The 15478-nt window shown below is 37.3% G+C and overlaps 1 protein-coding gene across 2 annotated transcripts in view; it reads left to right on the top strand.

The window, feature by feature from the left end:
- FHOD3 (formin homology 2 domain containing 3) overlaps positions 1-15478 on the top strand; it is a 363251-nt gene that overhangs the window by 277667 nt on the left and 70106 nt on the right. For both annotated transcript variants that reach the window (XM_026040807.1, XM_026040808.1), the window contains exons 12-13: positions 9394-9528; positions 12921-12971. In XM_026040807.1, the coding sequence (XP_025896592.1) occupies positions 9394-9528; positions 12921-12971 (186 nt within the window). The remainder of the gene's footprint in view (positions 1-9393; positions 9529-12920; positions 12972-15478) is intronic.

Genomic DNA, 15478 nt, shown 5'->3' with positions numbered 1-15478 from the left:
TTTTCCTATTCATTCTCAAATCGCTGTTCAGAGCTTTAGTTAAAGGTTATTTTCTCTAAAATGCTTAAGGTTATTTTCACTGCACCTCCGTGTCCACTTACAATGGATAAAACAAGGTTGTATTACGCTAATGCTGTTCTATTACAAGGCGAATCAGAGTACATTTTATTTCTGTTCATTTTTTAAAATCACTTTAGACTAATCTACTTTCACTTATCTTAAATCAAAAAATTAAATCTTGCAGATCTGTGTTTAGCTGCGAATTTCCTCATCCATAATTTTGTTCTCCATTGAAAATACATCTTATAACTTATTATTTAATCAAGGGCAGAAGGATCCTTGCTGTGAGTAGAGGAAACTCTCACTAATACATTGACTATTATCACACTAAAAAAAGAAAAGAAAAAAAGAACACAACCACAAAACCAATCTTTGACCAATCAAAGTACTATGGTGAATTATGTAAGGCACTTATGGGGGAGGAGGATAGAGATAGAAAGAATGTTATGGATACCTGAAAGAATCTCTTCTAAGTAATAGTTTGGAAATGCCACAATTTAACTAACACTATTGCTTGAAAGTAAATGACAGCTTCAAAGGATGTCATGCAGAGTTTAAGAGGAAATGTAGAAGTTTTTACTTGTATGTACTGTCAAGATAATTTAATTTTAAAGAATTTCCAATTAGGCCAAATGACTTCCATGTTATATGTTGCCAAATTGGCCTCTGATTTGTAAAAAATCTGTCCTCAGTCATTGTTTCTGAGCAGAGGACTGTTTTCCTAGTTTTTGGGGTTTTTTTTACTATATTCCAATTAATTTTTCTTAATGATATTTAGGTATTTATATGTAGGTATAGAAATATATGTTTGTGTATGTATATATGTTTAAAACTACTTGTTTCATCACTTCTTTTTTTCTAGTGCACTGTTCAGAATGGGTAGAGATAGGTTCTTTGCAGTGTGTTTAGTATTTTCAGACACAAGTATTGATTTCATCCTTTTTCTCTAGTGAATAATTAACTTTGGCAAAAGTTAATTTCTGCTATTCATCTTTCTAGAGCAACTTTACTTTATTTGTCATTCCAAATCTGATTTAAATTTTTACTAACTTAAATAAAAAATTCAACAGGCATTTTCACCTGTTTTTACATTAGAAAAATAGGTGCCAGGTAAGCCAGAAATACAGACATCCAGTTGCTTCCGAAACTGTAGCTAATCAAGCCTCAGCCCTCGTAAGTCTCTGATGGCTTCTGCAGAAAAGAATCCCCAAAGTGGTCAAATATTGAGATAGCTAAAGATGGTTGGGACTCTGCGGCCGGAGGCTGATCGTACTGGCCTGCAGCCAGTAAAGGAAGTAAGCTTTCATTTCAGCATGTGCGTAAGTGCGTTGCTGGTTGGGAGCCAAAATGCCTTGGCCCCACAGGATGAAGCTGTAAAATTTGCAGATTCATAGATAGTAAGGCCAGAGGGGAACTCTGTAATCATCTATTCTGACCCGTAATGCGTCTCACAGAAGCTAAAGGAAAGCGCGCCGTACCTTCCCTCGTTTTAACGTGACAGTGCATGACTTCTCCTGGAAAACATTCCAGTATTCATCATCTCTGCTAGGAAAATATTTCGTATTTTGGAGGCAATTTTGTCTAGCTGCATCTTCCAGCCATTACATTTCGTTCTGCTTCTCTCTGTAAAATTGGAAAACACTCTGCCTTCAACAGGCAGTGCTCTTTTTAGTGTCTAAGTGCGTAAGCACAGTGCTTGGAGTTGCACCTCTGTCTTTCCTTCAGGCTGCATTTACCTCTTGCAACTTCACATGGTAAAGTCTTTATCCATTTACTGAAATTTGTAGCTTGCTATTCATGGTGGTTGAGCTTCCTAGTAGTTACACATTCTTATTTTGGGGGTGCTGTGAACTGACAGGTTTTGTTCATGAGTCTCGAGAGGTGTGAAAAATGCATGTGTTGCCTGCAGAATAGACATGGTTGTTTCTTAAAAGGTAGTTAAATTTGCAGATTTGCGGTTCCTACTGCCATTTTGCATCACGCTCTGATATTTCTGTGTGTACTGCTGATCCACAAGGTGTAAGGACATGCCTGTTTTGAAAAAGGGCAGATGCATGCTTTTTGTTGTCCTGAAATATATGAAGTGCAAGGATGCACATGCAGACATCTATGGATAATATTTCAGTCATTAGAGAGTAGATGGCAGAATGCATATTACATTCATCACTAACTGGTAATCACTAGTATTGTGAATTTTTTTCCACAGTCTTCTTTCCATGGTGTTTGTGTTAGACTATGTAAACACTATTTTCTATCTCCTGATGATAAAAATCTACACAGATTCAGACCAAAAAAAGAAATAAATAAAGCTGAGGAGGGCAGGGAAGGAGAGGAAGACACTTGATAAGAAGCAGACGTATATCTGTGCCTAGCTCTGAGGTGAGTTTTCTGCTTTCAGCTTCAGATTGCAGTTATCCAAGGACTTCGTAGAAAGGGCCCTGTCTTTTATCATGTAGGGAAGAGCTTCACATGCAGTTCCTGGTACTGTTTATCTGACCTTAGCAAATGAAAAGAAAGGAAGGAAGGAAGGAAGGAAGGAAGAGCATTTAGAGCAGTGCCTGACAGAATGATTCATGCTCCATTGGGTTGAACTGACAGACCTTTCAAAGCTTTGGCTGCATTCTGCCTATGTAAACAAGAGCTACAACTTAGGTGGAAAGCAGCAGTGCATTTGACATGTTGACATTCATACTTTTAAAACCCTCTTTGGTGAAGATCATGAGGGCTCAAGAAGAGCAGTATAATTCAGTGCAAAAGTAACTAGCTTTTGTCCTTTAAATGCATGTAATGTTATATATTTGTGATTGTACATCAGAAGAAAAGGCTTACACGACTGTTTTTTGGTTTCTAAATTCAGCTGCAACCTTTTGCCAACTTCTTGCAGTATTCTTCTTTCCCTCACATTTCTCTGGGTCTCCTGTGGAGAGACATGTTTCTAAAATACATATTGCTGCAATGGGAATCCTGCTGAAGAAGGGCAGATTAGAGGACACTTTCTGTTCAGCAGAAAGAAAACAAGGTAGAAGTTCTTTCATAGCCCTACACTTGAGAAGATGGCTCCTAAGGCACAGAAGGGATATCCCAGACCTCCAGTTTTAGCTTGCCAAAGACTACTGTGCTCTGTAAATATATTGTTCCTGCTACATGACTGATCACCACATAATTCTCTCCCCTGTTCCCAAATGGAGAAGATTTATCGATCTCAATTTCATAATCTCGTACATTGCTGGAGCTTAACAGGAGAAAAGTACCTTTTTTGTAAAAAATAAAGACGAGATTTTGGATTGTCTTCTTGTCTAGAGGAAGATTTTTTAAAGACTCTTCTAGATTTACTTGTCTTGGGCTCATACATCTTGGATATTTCTGAGTAGCCAAAGATCACCTTCTCAGATTCACAACCTAGTTTGGTTAATGAAACTGAAAACTGCGGGTTGAAATCCACAGTTATTGTGTGTCACTGAAAACTTAGGGTACCAACCTCATTACTTGCAAAGCTTTACAAGCCCTCACTGTCTATTACTGTTGAAGTACACATGTCTTTTTTTCATAGCCATAGTTAGAGGAGATGCTCAAGGAGGTCTAAATTTTGAGGCCAGAGCTTCTTCATTCTCCAGCTGCTTTAATTCTTTCCACTGCCAGAAAAATATCTTTTGTTTCCCACTGGTGTGTTTGCCAAGGTAGGATTCTTCTGATGCATTTGCCAGGAGACAGTTCCCACTGGGCTTGATAGGAAGAATTCATAGTTCCCCTGCCCTCTGACTTCTAAACCATATGCCAGAAAGTTCAGTGTGCATGCTGCCACTTCTGGGTCCTCCTGCCCAACCAAGATGAGCTTAGGCTGCACCTCTGCTTGGTCCCTCTGCAGTTCCTCCAAGTCTCCAAGCTTGGAAAGGGCCTTTATGACACTTGCAAATTATTCCTCTTTGATGCACCTTCCAACTTTACCAGACAATTAGAAAACAGGCTAAGGAAGAAGAAACGTGTTACAGCTCATTGCATGTCTTCCAACTTTCCTCTTTTATGACCTTGAGCTCTCATGAAGCATACAGCCGTGACCCAATGGAGTGGTCAGCTCCATCTTCCTGTATGTCTTTTAAGGGTAGATGTGGTAGATGTACTACACATTTTATCCTTCAAGGTAAACTTCATGTGTAGTTTTACAATATGTACACGTAGACACATTGAGCTTAGCAGGACTAGATCATCCATAATTTTTTCTTCACTGAGTTTAATGATACTTCAAAAAGCATGCCAGAAACCTAAACAGAAGTGAAGCAAAAGTCTGTAGTTTTCCTTTGAGTTTTGTCCCCTTTCTGGGTGCCTGAAAGAGTGATTTTTGCCAATCTGGTCCTTCTTCAGACTTGTGTATCTTAAAAAAAAAAAAAAAAAAAAAAAATCCTTAAGAATGTTACACAGCTTTTTATTTAGATCTTCTACTAAAACTCAGTGTTCCTGTAATTGACTATGCCACCAGGGATGTGCTGCTGAACAAAGTTTCTTGGCACATTCTCGGAATACTTCTTTTTTTTTGCTTTTAATTGTCCATTTACCAGTAATCTGCACCCTGAAGTTATCTTAACTGCAAATGTTGAACACCAAGAAAAAGCAAGCAGTCTATGGAACAAAATCCAATGTACACTCTCGTCCCACACAGACAGTTTCCTTTTCCTTGGCTTTGTGGTCTTTCTACTTTTACCATCTTCGGTCTATTTTTATTATATACTTCTGAAACGAGCGTCCTGACTGAACACACAGTGTGTGGGGAGAACGAGTGACACAGCAGGTGCCTGCAGTGTCCAGGGCAGCCTTCAGTTCTCGCATTAGGTCTGAAGTTGTCCATACACCTCAGTTCTGGCCCAAGACACAAACACGGTATGAAAACTGCCAAAGAGTATTGTATTGTCCGGGTATGAAGTCCTTGCACACTGCCCTGGCTCGGCACAGCCACGGCCTCTCGTTATTCTGCAGCCATGCAGACCATTCTCTGCAGCCATGCGGACCAGCTAAAAGTCTCAAGTTAATCACTTCTCCTTGCAGCACTTCTCAGGTTTCTTTCTCAAAGGAACTTTTAGCTGATAGTTTTATCTCTCAATTTTTTGTTTATTTTTGAGAGGAGTTTTGTAAAGATTCCCCGAGTAATGTTTAGTCTGTTTGCAAATTCTTGTATCAACACACTTTAGAGTTTGCCATGTCATGGAGAGAGACATAACATGAGGAGAGTGCCTTTAACTGTGAAAAGCAATATGGCTCTTGGCAGCGCTGCCTCTTCTTATGTCTCTCTCTGAGCTGGATGGCAGATTTATTGTGTTCAAGCCAAGAGATACTTAGAGCTATTTGGGCCCTGGTTTAGACTCGGAGCTGCCTGCTGGGATTCCCTCCTTGTAAGGTTCCCAGAACCACTGGAGCCTTCAAATACCCAGCTAATTAGTGCACCCTTATTAAGATTATTAATGATTCTGGCCCTTGTTAAAAGAAAATTCTGAATATTACCCATGTGATCTAAGGGGATTTCCTCTTTTAAGTCATTGCTCTTTTTTTTTTCAACTGCTAATATATACATCCATGTTTTGTATTCTTGCTGTAGATACACAGAACCATTTAGTGACTTTAAAAAAAATCAACTAGCAGGGGAAATGTAGCCACAAAAGACGAATATTTCGAAGTTGGCCTAAGTGATAACACTTCAGGTAGATAATTGCAAGTTTGCCATAATAAAAACGATTAGAATAAGACAGAAACTCCTTCTTCAGTTTTCAATAGGAATGTCATACCTCGGGTCTTTTATTCACTTAAACAAGATATAGAGTATGTTTTATCTAGTGTGCAGCAGACTGCAGCAGGCACAAAAAAGTGCTAGTACTTGCAAAAAAGTGTGACATCTTGTGTCTCACTAGCCTTTTTAAAATTATAGTTATAAATTCATTGTTGTGTTAAAGGTAGTCAGTAAATTTAACAGAGTTTTCTTTTGAAAGAGTTTTAGTGCACAGACTTTTTGCTTTTTTCCTCCAGCTTTAGGTGTATTAGGTATATGCACATTATTTTCCACTTTTTGTTCCCCCCACTCTTCCCTGTCCTCTTCCAACAAGAAGATATATAACTACAGGCCTTCTTGTCCCCAGTTCATAATCCTGTGCTATGGAGTTTTATTCACAAATCCCTAGACTTTCAAATGTATTTTTGCTATCTGTTTTCTTTCTGGAATGAGAATAACATTCCTTGTTTAGCTTCTGCTGATTTTAACAGCAGGCTTAACAAAGCTGTTCTTAATATTTTCATATTAACAGTTCATTCTTACTTTGGCTTTTTGTTTGCTAAAGGACTAAAAATAGTTGTCAGAATTTGATTCTGGATTGTATTATAGAATTGAGTAAATATTTGTTATTATTATTTGGTAACACATGATACAAACATTAAAATGAGGACATATATTGAGTATTCCCATATTCTTTTCCTTTAAAACACTGTAGCACCTTTGAATCCATGCCAGATTTGTTTTTCGGGTTTTGTTTGTTTCTTTCTTTGTTTTTAAAATTATTCCTTACTTGCCCATTTTAAAATGCAGCCTACAACACAGACAGAGAGAAGGTACCATCACACTTCAAACAGTGCTGAAATGCCAACATTTTTTAACGATTTAGCCGAGGCATTTCCACCAGCTAGTTTGTCAGTTGCAAATCCCATTTTCAATTAAACTGAGCTTTTGCACATGCAGAAAATTAAAAAAATTAAGATAGTTGACTAGTTATTACAGATTTGAACAGTTTTCTGGAGGTGGCAAGGTAATAGGACATATTATTTTTTGGTAGTCTCTTAGATGTTGGTCTTTTTTTTTTATGTCTTTGTGACTATAAATTTCCTGTATAAATTGTGAAGCTGCTGTTCATACAGCTGCGGATTTTAAATGGATGAAAATACTAGCCAGACTCTGCTAGATCAAACCTCCAAAGAAGATGTTTTGGCATCTGGAGACATTATAATACTAGGGCTAGTTTAGAATCCTGTATCTCCATTTGATTTCCCTGTAATAATAAGTATTTGTATTTACTGCTGAGCTGCCACTAGCTTAAAATTCAAGGTCTTCAACCTACTGGATCCCATGCACAATTACAGTCACAAAATGGGCTGGGCTCTCACCTTCTTTGATTCTCTCAATATTACCTCACCCTTTCCCTCAATTTTCCTTCAAGTTTTACTAAGTCCTAACTCCATTTGACTCTAAACAGAGATGTCAACCTTCAAGGCTACTGTATGTAAAGTGTATAAGTCGGTATGCATTATGTGTATGCACATCAATACGTGGAACAGAGATGAGTACAGATTTGATAGGAACTCATCTTTTGCTATCTGTTCTAGTTAACTTCCAGAGTTCTTTGTGTAGAGACACTGTACACTTTTCCACTTTCTAGAGCAAGCCCTAAGGATGCACCCAACATTATTTCCATGTTTTTTTCACAGTAGCACCAGACTGAAGCTCTGCCTTTTAAATCTTTAAATCAGTGAGGCCGCTGTTCCTGCTGGCAGCTTTTTTTCTTATAGGGTGCACTAAAAGGATGAAGACTAGAATGAATTTAAAATACGGTCAAGGGAAAATTCACCACACACACTTGACTCGGGATTTTTTTCTTCTTTTCATAGTGATGAGGTATATTGCAGATTTTTATGGTTTTGAATGTGATCCAACATTGATACTGGAGCTCTGGAGGACTTCCAGAAAAGCGGCTTACAGAATATCGAGTTTTATACCATCTTATGTAATGTTTATGCGGGTGGGAGATGACATATTGAAATTCAATTTATTGAAATTATTGAAACACTCTTCACCCGGTCATGCTGCTAGTGGGGCTGAAATGACTGTTTGTGGGATTCCTGCTTGCATAAACATAGACATTCACAGAAAAGAGTTTTGCCAGAATGTTTTTGTCTTCTCCTTCCTCTACGTTCACTGGTGATGCCATTACATTAAATGCCAACATTGTGCAGCCATGGCAAGTAGAAAGATAAGGGACATGATCGGGCTGCTTAACAATAATGACAGTTTAGTCAGGACTTGTATTGCTGCTTTGGGAGCCTTGCTTTAGACAGATTTCGTTTTGTTTTTCTGAAAAGGGAGCTTCTATTTCTTTCCTTTCCAAAACTCAGGTCAGGCTAAAGCAAAGATACCCCTCTACACAGGCTTTGTTTGTTTGTTTTTCTCAGTCTAATTCAATCAATAGGTATGCTTTTACATCTGTGGAAATCTGCCCTGAGACAATATAGATTTCTTCTGTCAATTAGACAGGTAAAAAGGCATGTTTATGCTGTGGTAAGTCTGTTGTCACAGCAGAGGCAGTAGTAGAAATACTACCCTTTTGGGAAATAGATGTGTAAGAGCAATTGTCCTCTTAGACATAGCATTTTATATAGTTAAAATAAATAAAAATAAAATATGTCCCAACAAAGCTGCCAGTGTAAATAAATGTGTTTTTATTTGAAGAGTATTTGCTGATTAAAGCTGTTTTAAAGCCAGAAAAACTCGGCCTAAATAGCCAGAAAGGATTTTAGGTTAGACATCAGAGAAGCCTTTAGTGCTGCTAAGAGTAGTTAATGAAAACCAAGCCCCTTGGTAGCTCTAGCCTTAGGGACTTTTAAGGCAGGTCAGATGAACAGCTTTTGAGACTGGTTTGAGTAGACTAAATCCTGCTTGGGTAACCACCCTAATGCCCAACTGTGGTAACTAACTGTGCTGTCCCTATGTATGGTATCGGTATCTTTCTACATGTGATGCATTTTACCTGTGCAGCACATGCAGCAAGGAAATTGCAAGAGTGGGATGTAGGAAAGAAAAATAAGCCACTGCTTAAGAGAGCATTCAAATTCCTAAGTGCAGCTCTGAGCTCGCCAGTTAGTTTTTGCTTTTCTGAATAGAGGACACTCAGGTGTTTAACACATCTGTTTTTAACATTGTTGCTTAACATATTTGGAAAGTGCTAGAAAGAGTTCTCAGCTTTTTTTTTTCCTTTCAAATTTCAAAATCTTGCTACAGGATTCAGCTTTTCAGTTAGCATTAAAAAGTAAAAATCTGATTTAGACAATATTGCATTTGAAATATGCTGATAGATTCTTAAGAGTACTTTACTTGTGCTTCAGAAATTTAGCAATAAAAGAAATCTACATCTATGCACAGCTCTTAAGCCCATCATAGCATCAAAATCTATTAGTTGAGAAGGTATTTATTTGGATTTTTGACGTGTCATTCTAATGGTTGGGATTATCTAACTTACTGAACGATTGCTTCTAATTTTTGTCAGTATGATAAATAAAAGTGGTGCTGAAAAATATCTTCTGTTTCTGCAGGCCAGCTTTGGGCGGTCTCCTTACATCATCTTTTCGACAGCACCAAGAGTCCTTGGCAGCAGAAAGAGAAAGACGACGTCAGGAGAGAGAAGAAAGATTGCAAAGGATAGAACGTGAAGAAAGAAACAAATTCAAGTAGGAAATATATTTCCTGTTGATCTGTCCTTAATGTGTGATAAGTTGTAAATCATTTAGTTAATGGCAAAATCATTTGCATAATGGCAAAATAATTCATTGTGATTCTGTGATAATTTAATTGATGAATAGGTTGCATGTAGCTACTTACAAGCTTTTCTTGATACAAGTATTTAAGGGCTGCCATATTAAATCCATAATCCTGAATTTCAGCATTTAAATAAATTAATAAATATTTTTTAGCCAATATTTGCCAAGCTAATTTCACTAACTGAATATCTGCATAGGCCTAGGTTAGTCATATACTATGCTCCCTCTCAAAGTATAATCTCAATAAGGAATTGAGAAGGAAAGAACGGAAGGAAGGCATAAGGAAGTGGAGAAAGGAACAGCAGTGAGACATCTTTTTGTTTTTGTGTTTTGCAAAGCATTTTGCCTTCTCAAAATGCATGGTGGTTTGGAGGTTGCTACACTTTTTCCCTCATTTTTTGAGTGGGCATATCTTTCCCCAGGAAAAAGCAATTGATTTATTGCTCAAACAGTGATGAAATCCCAGAGGTCAAGGCAGAAGCTGAGTATAGGAACTCCTGTTTCTCATCTGAACTCTTGTCATATGCTGTGGGATGCCAACATGTGCTTCCTTAGGATAGTAAGAGACAAGTCCTCTCTATTAAATCCGTGTCTAGAAATGTGGAAATCCCAGTACAGGCATTAGCAAAGACTGCAGTGGGCTTAGGATAGATAGGGTACCTACAGCTCAAGTGGTTTGGCTGCTGTCTTAGTTGATCCAAAGAGTGTGGATTAAAAAATGACTTTTTCTTTTTTCATAATTGAGACTGAAGATTAAATAATATTCGTTAGGAGTTAGTAGAAAGACTGTACTAATCTAAAGAACAGCAAGATAAATGTTTTGTAGTCTGAGAATTGGTATTTATAGAAAAGATGGCACATGTTTTCCTGCAAGTTTGTTTATTAGTGTGCAAGCTGGTTTTCAGTGTAATCATCTCTTGAATAAGAAGTGAAAATGATCTTTGTCACAGCGAATTTGGAAAGAGGATAGCTTACTATTGGAAGGAGGTATTCTGTTAGCTGCAGAAGACAGCTAGTTTAGAAGAAAATAAGAGCAGGAGGGAAGGTGGAAGAGCACCATAATAGGATCTTTGGCAGCCAGCAGCTACCCAAGTTCTCCCGAAACAGAAACAGAAATCAGCTCTCAATCTTCAGCCTCTTCCAAAAACTCTCCCTCTGAGTGGTATCATCAGGCTGCTGCAGGCTGTCATGGATGGAAAACATCGTATTTCAGAAAGGAAACTCCCAGACCAAGAAACCACCAGGATATTTGGCAGATGGATCTGTTTGAATAGCAGGTCTGCACATTTCACTAAAGGCTGGCTACAGTTCTTGTCCTGTCACTGAAAGAGCTCCCTTAAAGTCAGAAAAACATTTTTTTAAAAAAAAAGTCCGTGTCTTCATCCCATTAGTCCAGAATCAGAAACTGCTTAAAGTGATCATATGTACTTGAGACAGTTAATTTTGAATGCCCAATGTTTTCACTTTGAAGTTTTGAGTTCCTGGCTCACCCTGAAGTTAAAATTTTTATTTGAGTAGAGGGTCTCTAAAGCTGCCAATCTTTGCAGGCAGGCAGCATCCCACAGTTGATTAATCAGTCTGGCAGGAGGAGGACAAAGACACAGCAAATAATCACAGACAGTTTCATAAGAGTTCTTTTGGGATTACATTATCAAACCATCAGTTTGGCTGGAGACTCTGAAGTTGTATTTTTGATTAAAAATAGCACTTCCAATTCACAACCTTTAAACTCGTGAGCAGTACTGGATTTACCATCATGACTCATCTGTTATCTCATTCTTTCCAAGTCTACTTTGAGAATGTTGCCCTAGGTTCTGGCACCATTATTGACAAATTGGAGATAATTTAAAAGAGAGCACGACCAGTTATGCAAACTGTTTTGGGGGAGAAAGATATTAAAATGCTTTATTGGCTATTGCTAGCAAAAGCAATGCTTTGCATAATGAATATTTTTCTCAGTAAATGGACTGTTGATTTTATGGCATGTATAGAACTCCATGTCCTGAAGTACAAGTGTTATTCTTCAGCTGCAGGGAAGGGTGAAAGTTGTTAGAGGGGAAAAAATAATGGTACTATTATTATCATTTTCCTGCTGAAAAAATATTCTAGCATATTTTTTTTTCCCCGGAGTTATTCCCATTACTATTATAATTGTAAGGAATATTTTAAAATGTGGTGAAGCTATAACCAAATTCTGAAATATCTGGAGATAGCCTGAAAAAATAATATGTGTATTATATGTTAATGATAACTTAAAAGAGCAGTTACCAGTAAATGTTTGATAGCTATTGGTATTATAGAAGAGTAATTCATTCAAAAACACCATGTAAAGATAAACAATGGTGCTTCATCCATAAATGGAAGAGTTTTGAAAATTATTCTGATTAGACTGCAAAAGAAGCTAAGAGAGAGCGTCATCAATTTTATCCATAAGATTCAGTAAAATATTAAAAATGTAATGTAAGGAATTATCTTTGTGGTTTTGAGATGGACTGGATATTCACTGGGTTTTGCTGTTCTCTGAGTTGTGGGCTTCCCAAGTAATTTTGCACTAAAAACATCTGCAGATTTGACACTTCTACCTGACATTACAGTTCCCACACATCAAGTGAAGTTGACATGGCAGAAGTTAAATATATAATTTGCTTGAGGAGCAGTGGAAAGGGCACCTGAGATAGAACAAGATTTATATCTAAAACTCAGGGAGAAAAATAAATAACGATGTTATCTGTCCTAATATTCTAAATATACATATTAAGAACGAAGAACTAGCCTACTAGATAATTAAAAAGATCCAGCCAGTTCAGTTTCTAACTGTGGTGCAATTACATTAAGAAAATGTGCCTCAGAACCTTTGCTGTGTACCTCATGCCTTGGTTTAGCCTACCATATTCCAGTAGTCACTGTTTCAGAGCATTTGAGATGGAGCAAATTAGTAATTTTGAATAATCTCTAATGGTCCTTCTCATCATTAACAATCCAATTTTCTCTAATTCTAGTTAGCAGGTTTTGATATGTATTTCAAACTCTTTAATTCTTTAAACCTTTCCAACTACACGTTCAGTGTGTGGAAACATATGGTCTTGACATGCTGAAGTGTGCATACATACTTCTTAGCTTTTTTTTTCAGAAAGCAAAGTTTAATTTTTTTTTTTTTTTTTTTTTGAAAACAGCCTTTCTTGTCTTTGCTTAGTCTCTTTGTACTGCTTTTGGCTTCTCCTACTGTATATATATAAATATACTTCTGTTACTGACATTATTTTTCTGATTTCTTCTGCAACTTATTACAACTCTCCTTTTAGCCGTGATTATTTAGACAAAAGAGAAGAACTAAGACAAGCAAGAGAAGAGAGGTTTGTATAGAATGCATCCATCCTTCCCTTTGTTTCCGCTTTCTGTATTATTTACTGTGTATCTGCTGGCTGCTTAATTTTTAACTATGCATGCACAGAACATTTTATCTAAAAAGAACTCTAACAGAAAGCTGTTGTTTCATTAAAATGGGAATCAAGTTCAGCTGTGAGCACAGCAATAAATAACAAGCTGTGGGACTGGAATGCGTAAGAATGATTGATCTATCTTTAATCTCTTTACGTTGGAAATAAGCCTATTCTGTTTGCCTCAGAAATTTGCCCAGATTTAGTATTGTTATCAATTTGAAAAGTCTGTCCCAAGCTCTCTGGTGGGTCAGAAAAGGCTGCTGAGGATGGAAGCTAGGATCATAGGATCACAGAAATATTTGAAAGCTGTAGTTACAGGCCAATGGACCACGTCCTACTCCCAAAACATTTTTTGTCTTTTAGGGCCAAGTATTGTATGCCAGTCTCTCTAAACATCAAGGAGTAAATTTTATAAGGTTAGCAGTGTTTGTTTTGAAACATTGTTTTAATCTTACTTAAATGGTGTATATAAGTGGATTGCACTTTTCAACTGAATTAAAAAAAAAAAAACTCTATCCCATTATATAGTTTATAAATCTTGGGCTAGGCTGGGGTCTTCCAGTGCTTATGAAAGCACATTTTTCAAGGAACACTCAACTAGAGACCTTTACCTTCCAATACAATTGCTTCATCTCTGCTTCCGCTAGTGGTTACTCAAACTCTGGAGGAATCTCCTATTTACATTTGGACAATTTCTATGCTACTAAACAAGCAGTAGATGAGAAATCATTCATATTGCTTCAATTCCAGTTTTATGTTTCTCTGGAATTTCTTTTCCAGAGTTATTTATAAAATTATGAAAAGTTAAAATTTTAATGTTTAATATTTTAATGTAATAATTTTAATGGTCTTTGAGCAGCCATTGATGAAATTGTCATGCTGCTGTGTTTTTTTTTTCTCAAAATCATCGTATAGAAGGCCATTCTTTCCTGCAAACTTAAATCTGATCTACCATCATGCCTATTGTGGCTGAATTAAAAATGATTTTGACATTTCTAAGGGTAAGCAGAGGTTGATGGGCTTTCCTTTGTCCTTCCAGCCAAAACAATTGCAAATAGCTTAAAGTGCTTTCTAAAATGAAATACGTCTGGGCACATAAACATCATAGACTGTTCTAGCTCAAGTAAGACCTTTCACAGCAAACACGCTCGTAAGTTAACTTTGAGACAAATTAAGAGTGAGCTCTCCAGCACTTTCAAGCAGTAATGGAACATGCTAAGTAAACTGGAATTTTTTTTTGGAAATATTCACCTGCAGGACATTGTTGTTGTACAATCTGAGCCAACTTCCCCAGTCATTAGCAATGTCTCTTTATCCTTTGAACTCAACATTAAACTTTACGTTCTTTCTCATAAGGAAGAAAGATACATCCTTATTCTAACTGTATGTAAATAATGGAGAAAACTCCTGTCACTGAAGGCAGTCATCAGTAGTCCATTACACTGACCTTATATAATTCTCTTGCTTTCCCACAAACATCTGCACACAAATGAAATTTCATAAAGCAAACTGAATGTTGTCTTATTTTTAAAATAATGAAAAGACCATAAGCAAATTCTGCATTCAAGGTGTGAAAATCCTAGCTAAAATACTGCCATATTTATAACAAGTAAAATCCTAAGTTTGTGCAACTTTAAATATAGACTTCCCATCTATATCAGTTAGGAAAAGTAAAAGGAAAGAATATTGAATGCAGACAAAAGTCTCCATTAAAAGTATTGTTTGTCTAAATTTTGTCAAATCTTTGCTGTGTGCTGTTGTGTCACCCCTGATCTCCGGAATACGAACGCCAACTTTTCTCAGGGCTTTTGGAAGGGGCTTCCAGTGAGAAGTCCCTGCAATCTGCAGGTTTTGCAAATGGTTTTTGCAAGCAACTCAGCAAGATTCATTTCATGTTGTTTTTTCTGATTGGCCTCAGACTTGCTTGAGCATTTTTCAGTGGTCCTTTAAAAATATTCTAGCCCAGATGCATTACCAAGCGATTTCCAGGGCTGTTTACAGTTCAGATGGGATCATACCTGTGCCTTCCCTGGCACAGGAATATTTTAAGTAGCTCTGTGGCATTGCCCAGAGACTGGAGAACTTGTACTGGTATTTTTATTCCATGATAAAAGGAATTTGGAGTTAGACCAATTGAATAGCCCAGAAATTTGCAAGTGTTTAGCTGTAAAGGCATAGGCACCTGATTTAAAGGAATCTCTGTAAATCCCTCCCTGTAGTGGAGGGATGATCCCGTGTAGGGGTGCTACCTCAGCCCTTTCACTCCAGATTTTTGATCTTCATGAGATCTCATGGATGTGATGATTAGGACATTCACTTTTGAGGCACTGAGTTGAATGGAAAAGGAAGGAAGGAAGGAAGGAAGGAAGGAAGGAAGGAAGGAAGGAAGGAAGGAAGGAAGGAAGGAAGGAAGGAAGGAA

The sequence above is a fragment of the Nothoprocta perdicaria genome, unplaced genomic scaffold, assembly GCF_003342845.1.
Source record: "Nothoprocta perdicaria isolate Ctin4 unplaced genomic scaffold, notPer1 scaffold_268, whole genome shotgun sequence".
Lineage (NCBI taxonomy): Eukaryota > Metazoa > Chordata > Aves > Tinamiformes > Tinamidae > Nothoprocta > Nothoprocta perdicaria.
This window is presented reverse-complemented; position numbering and strand designations above follow the sequence as displayed.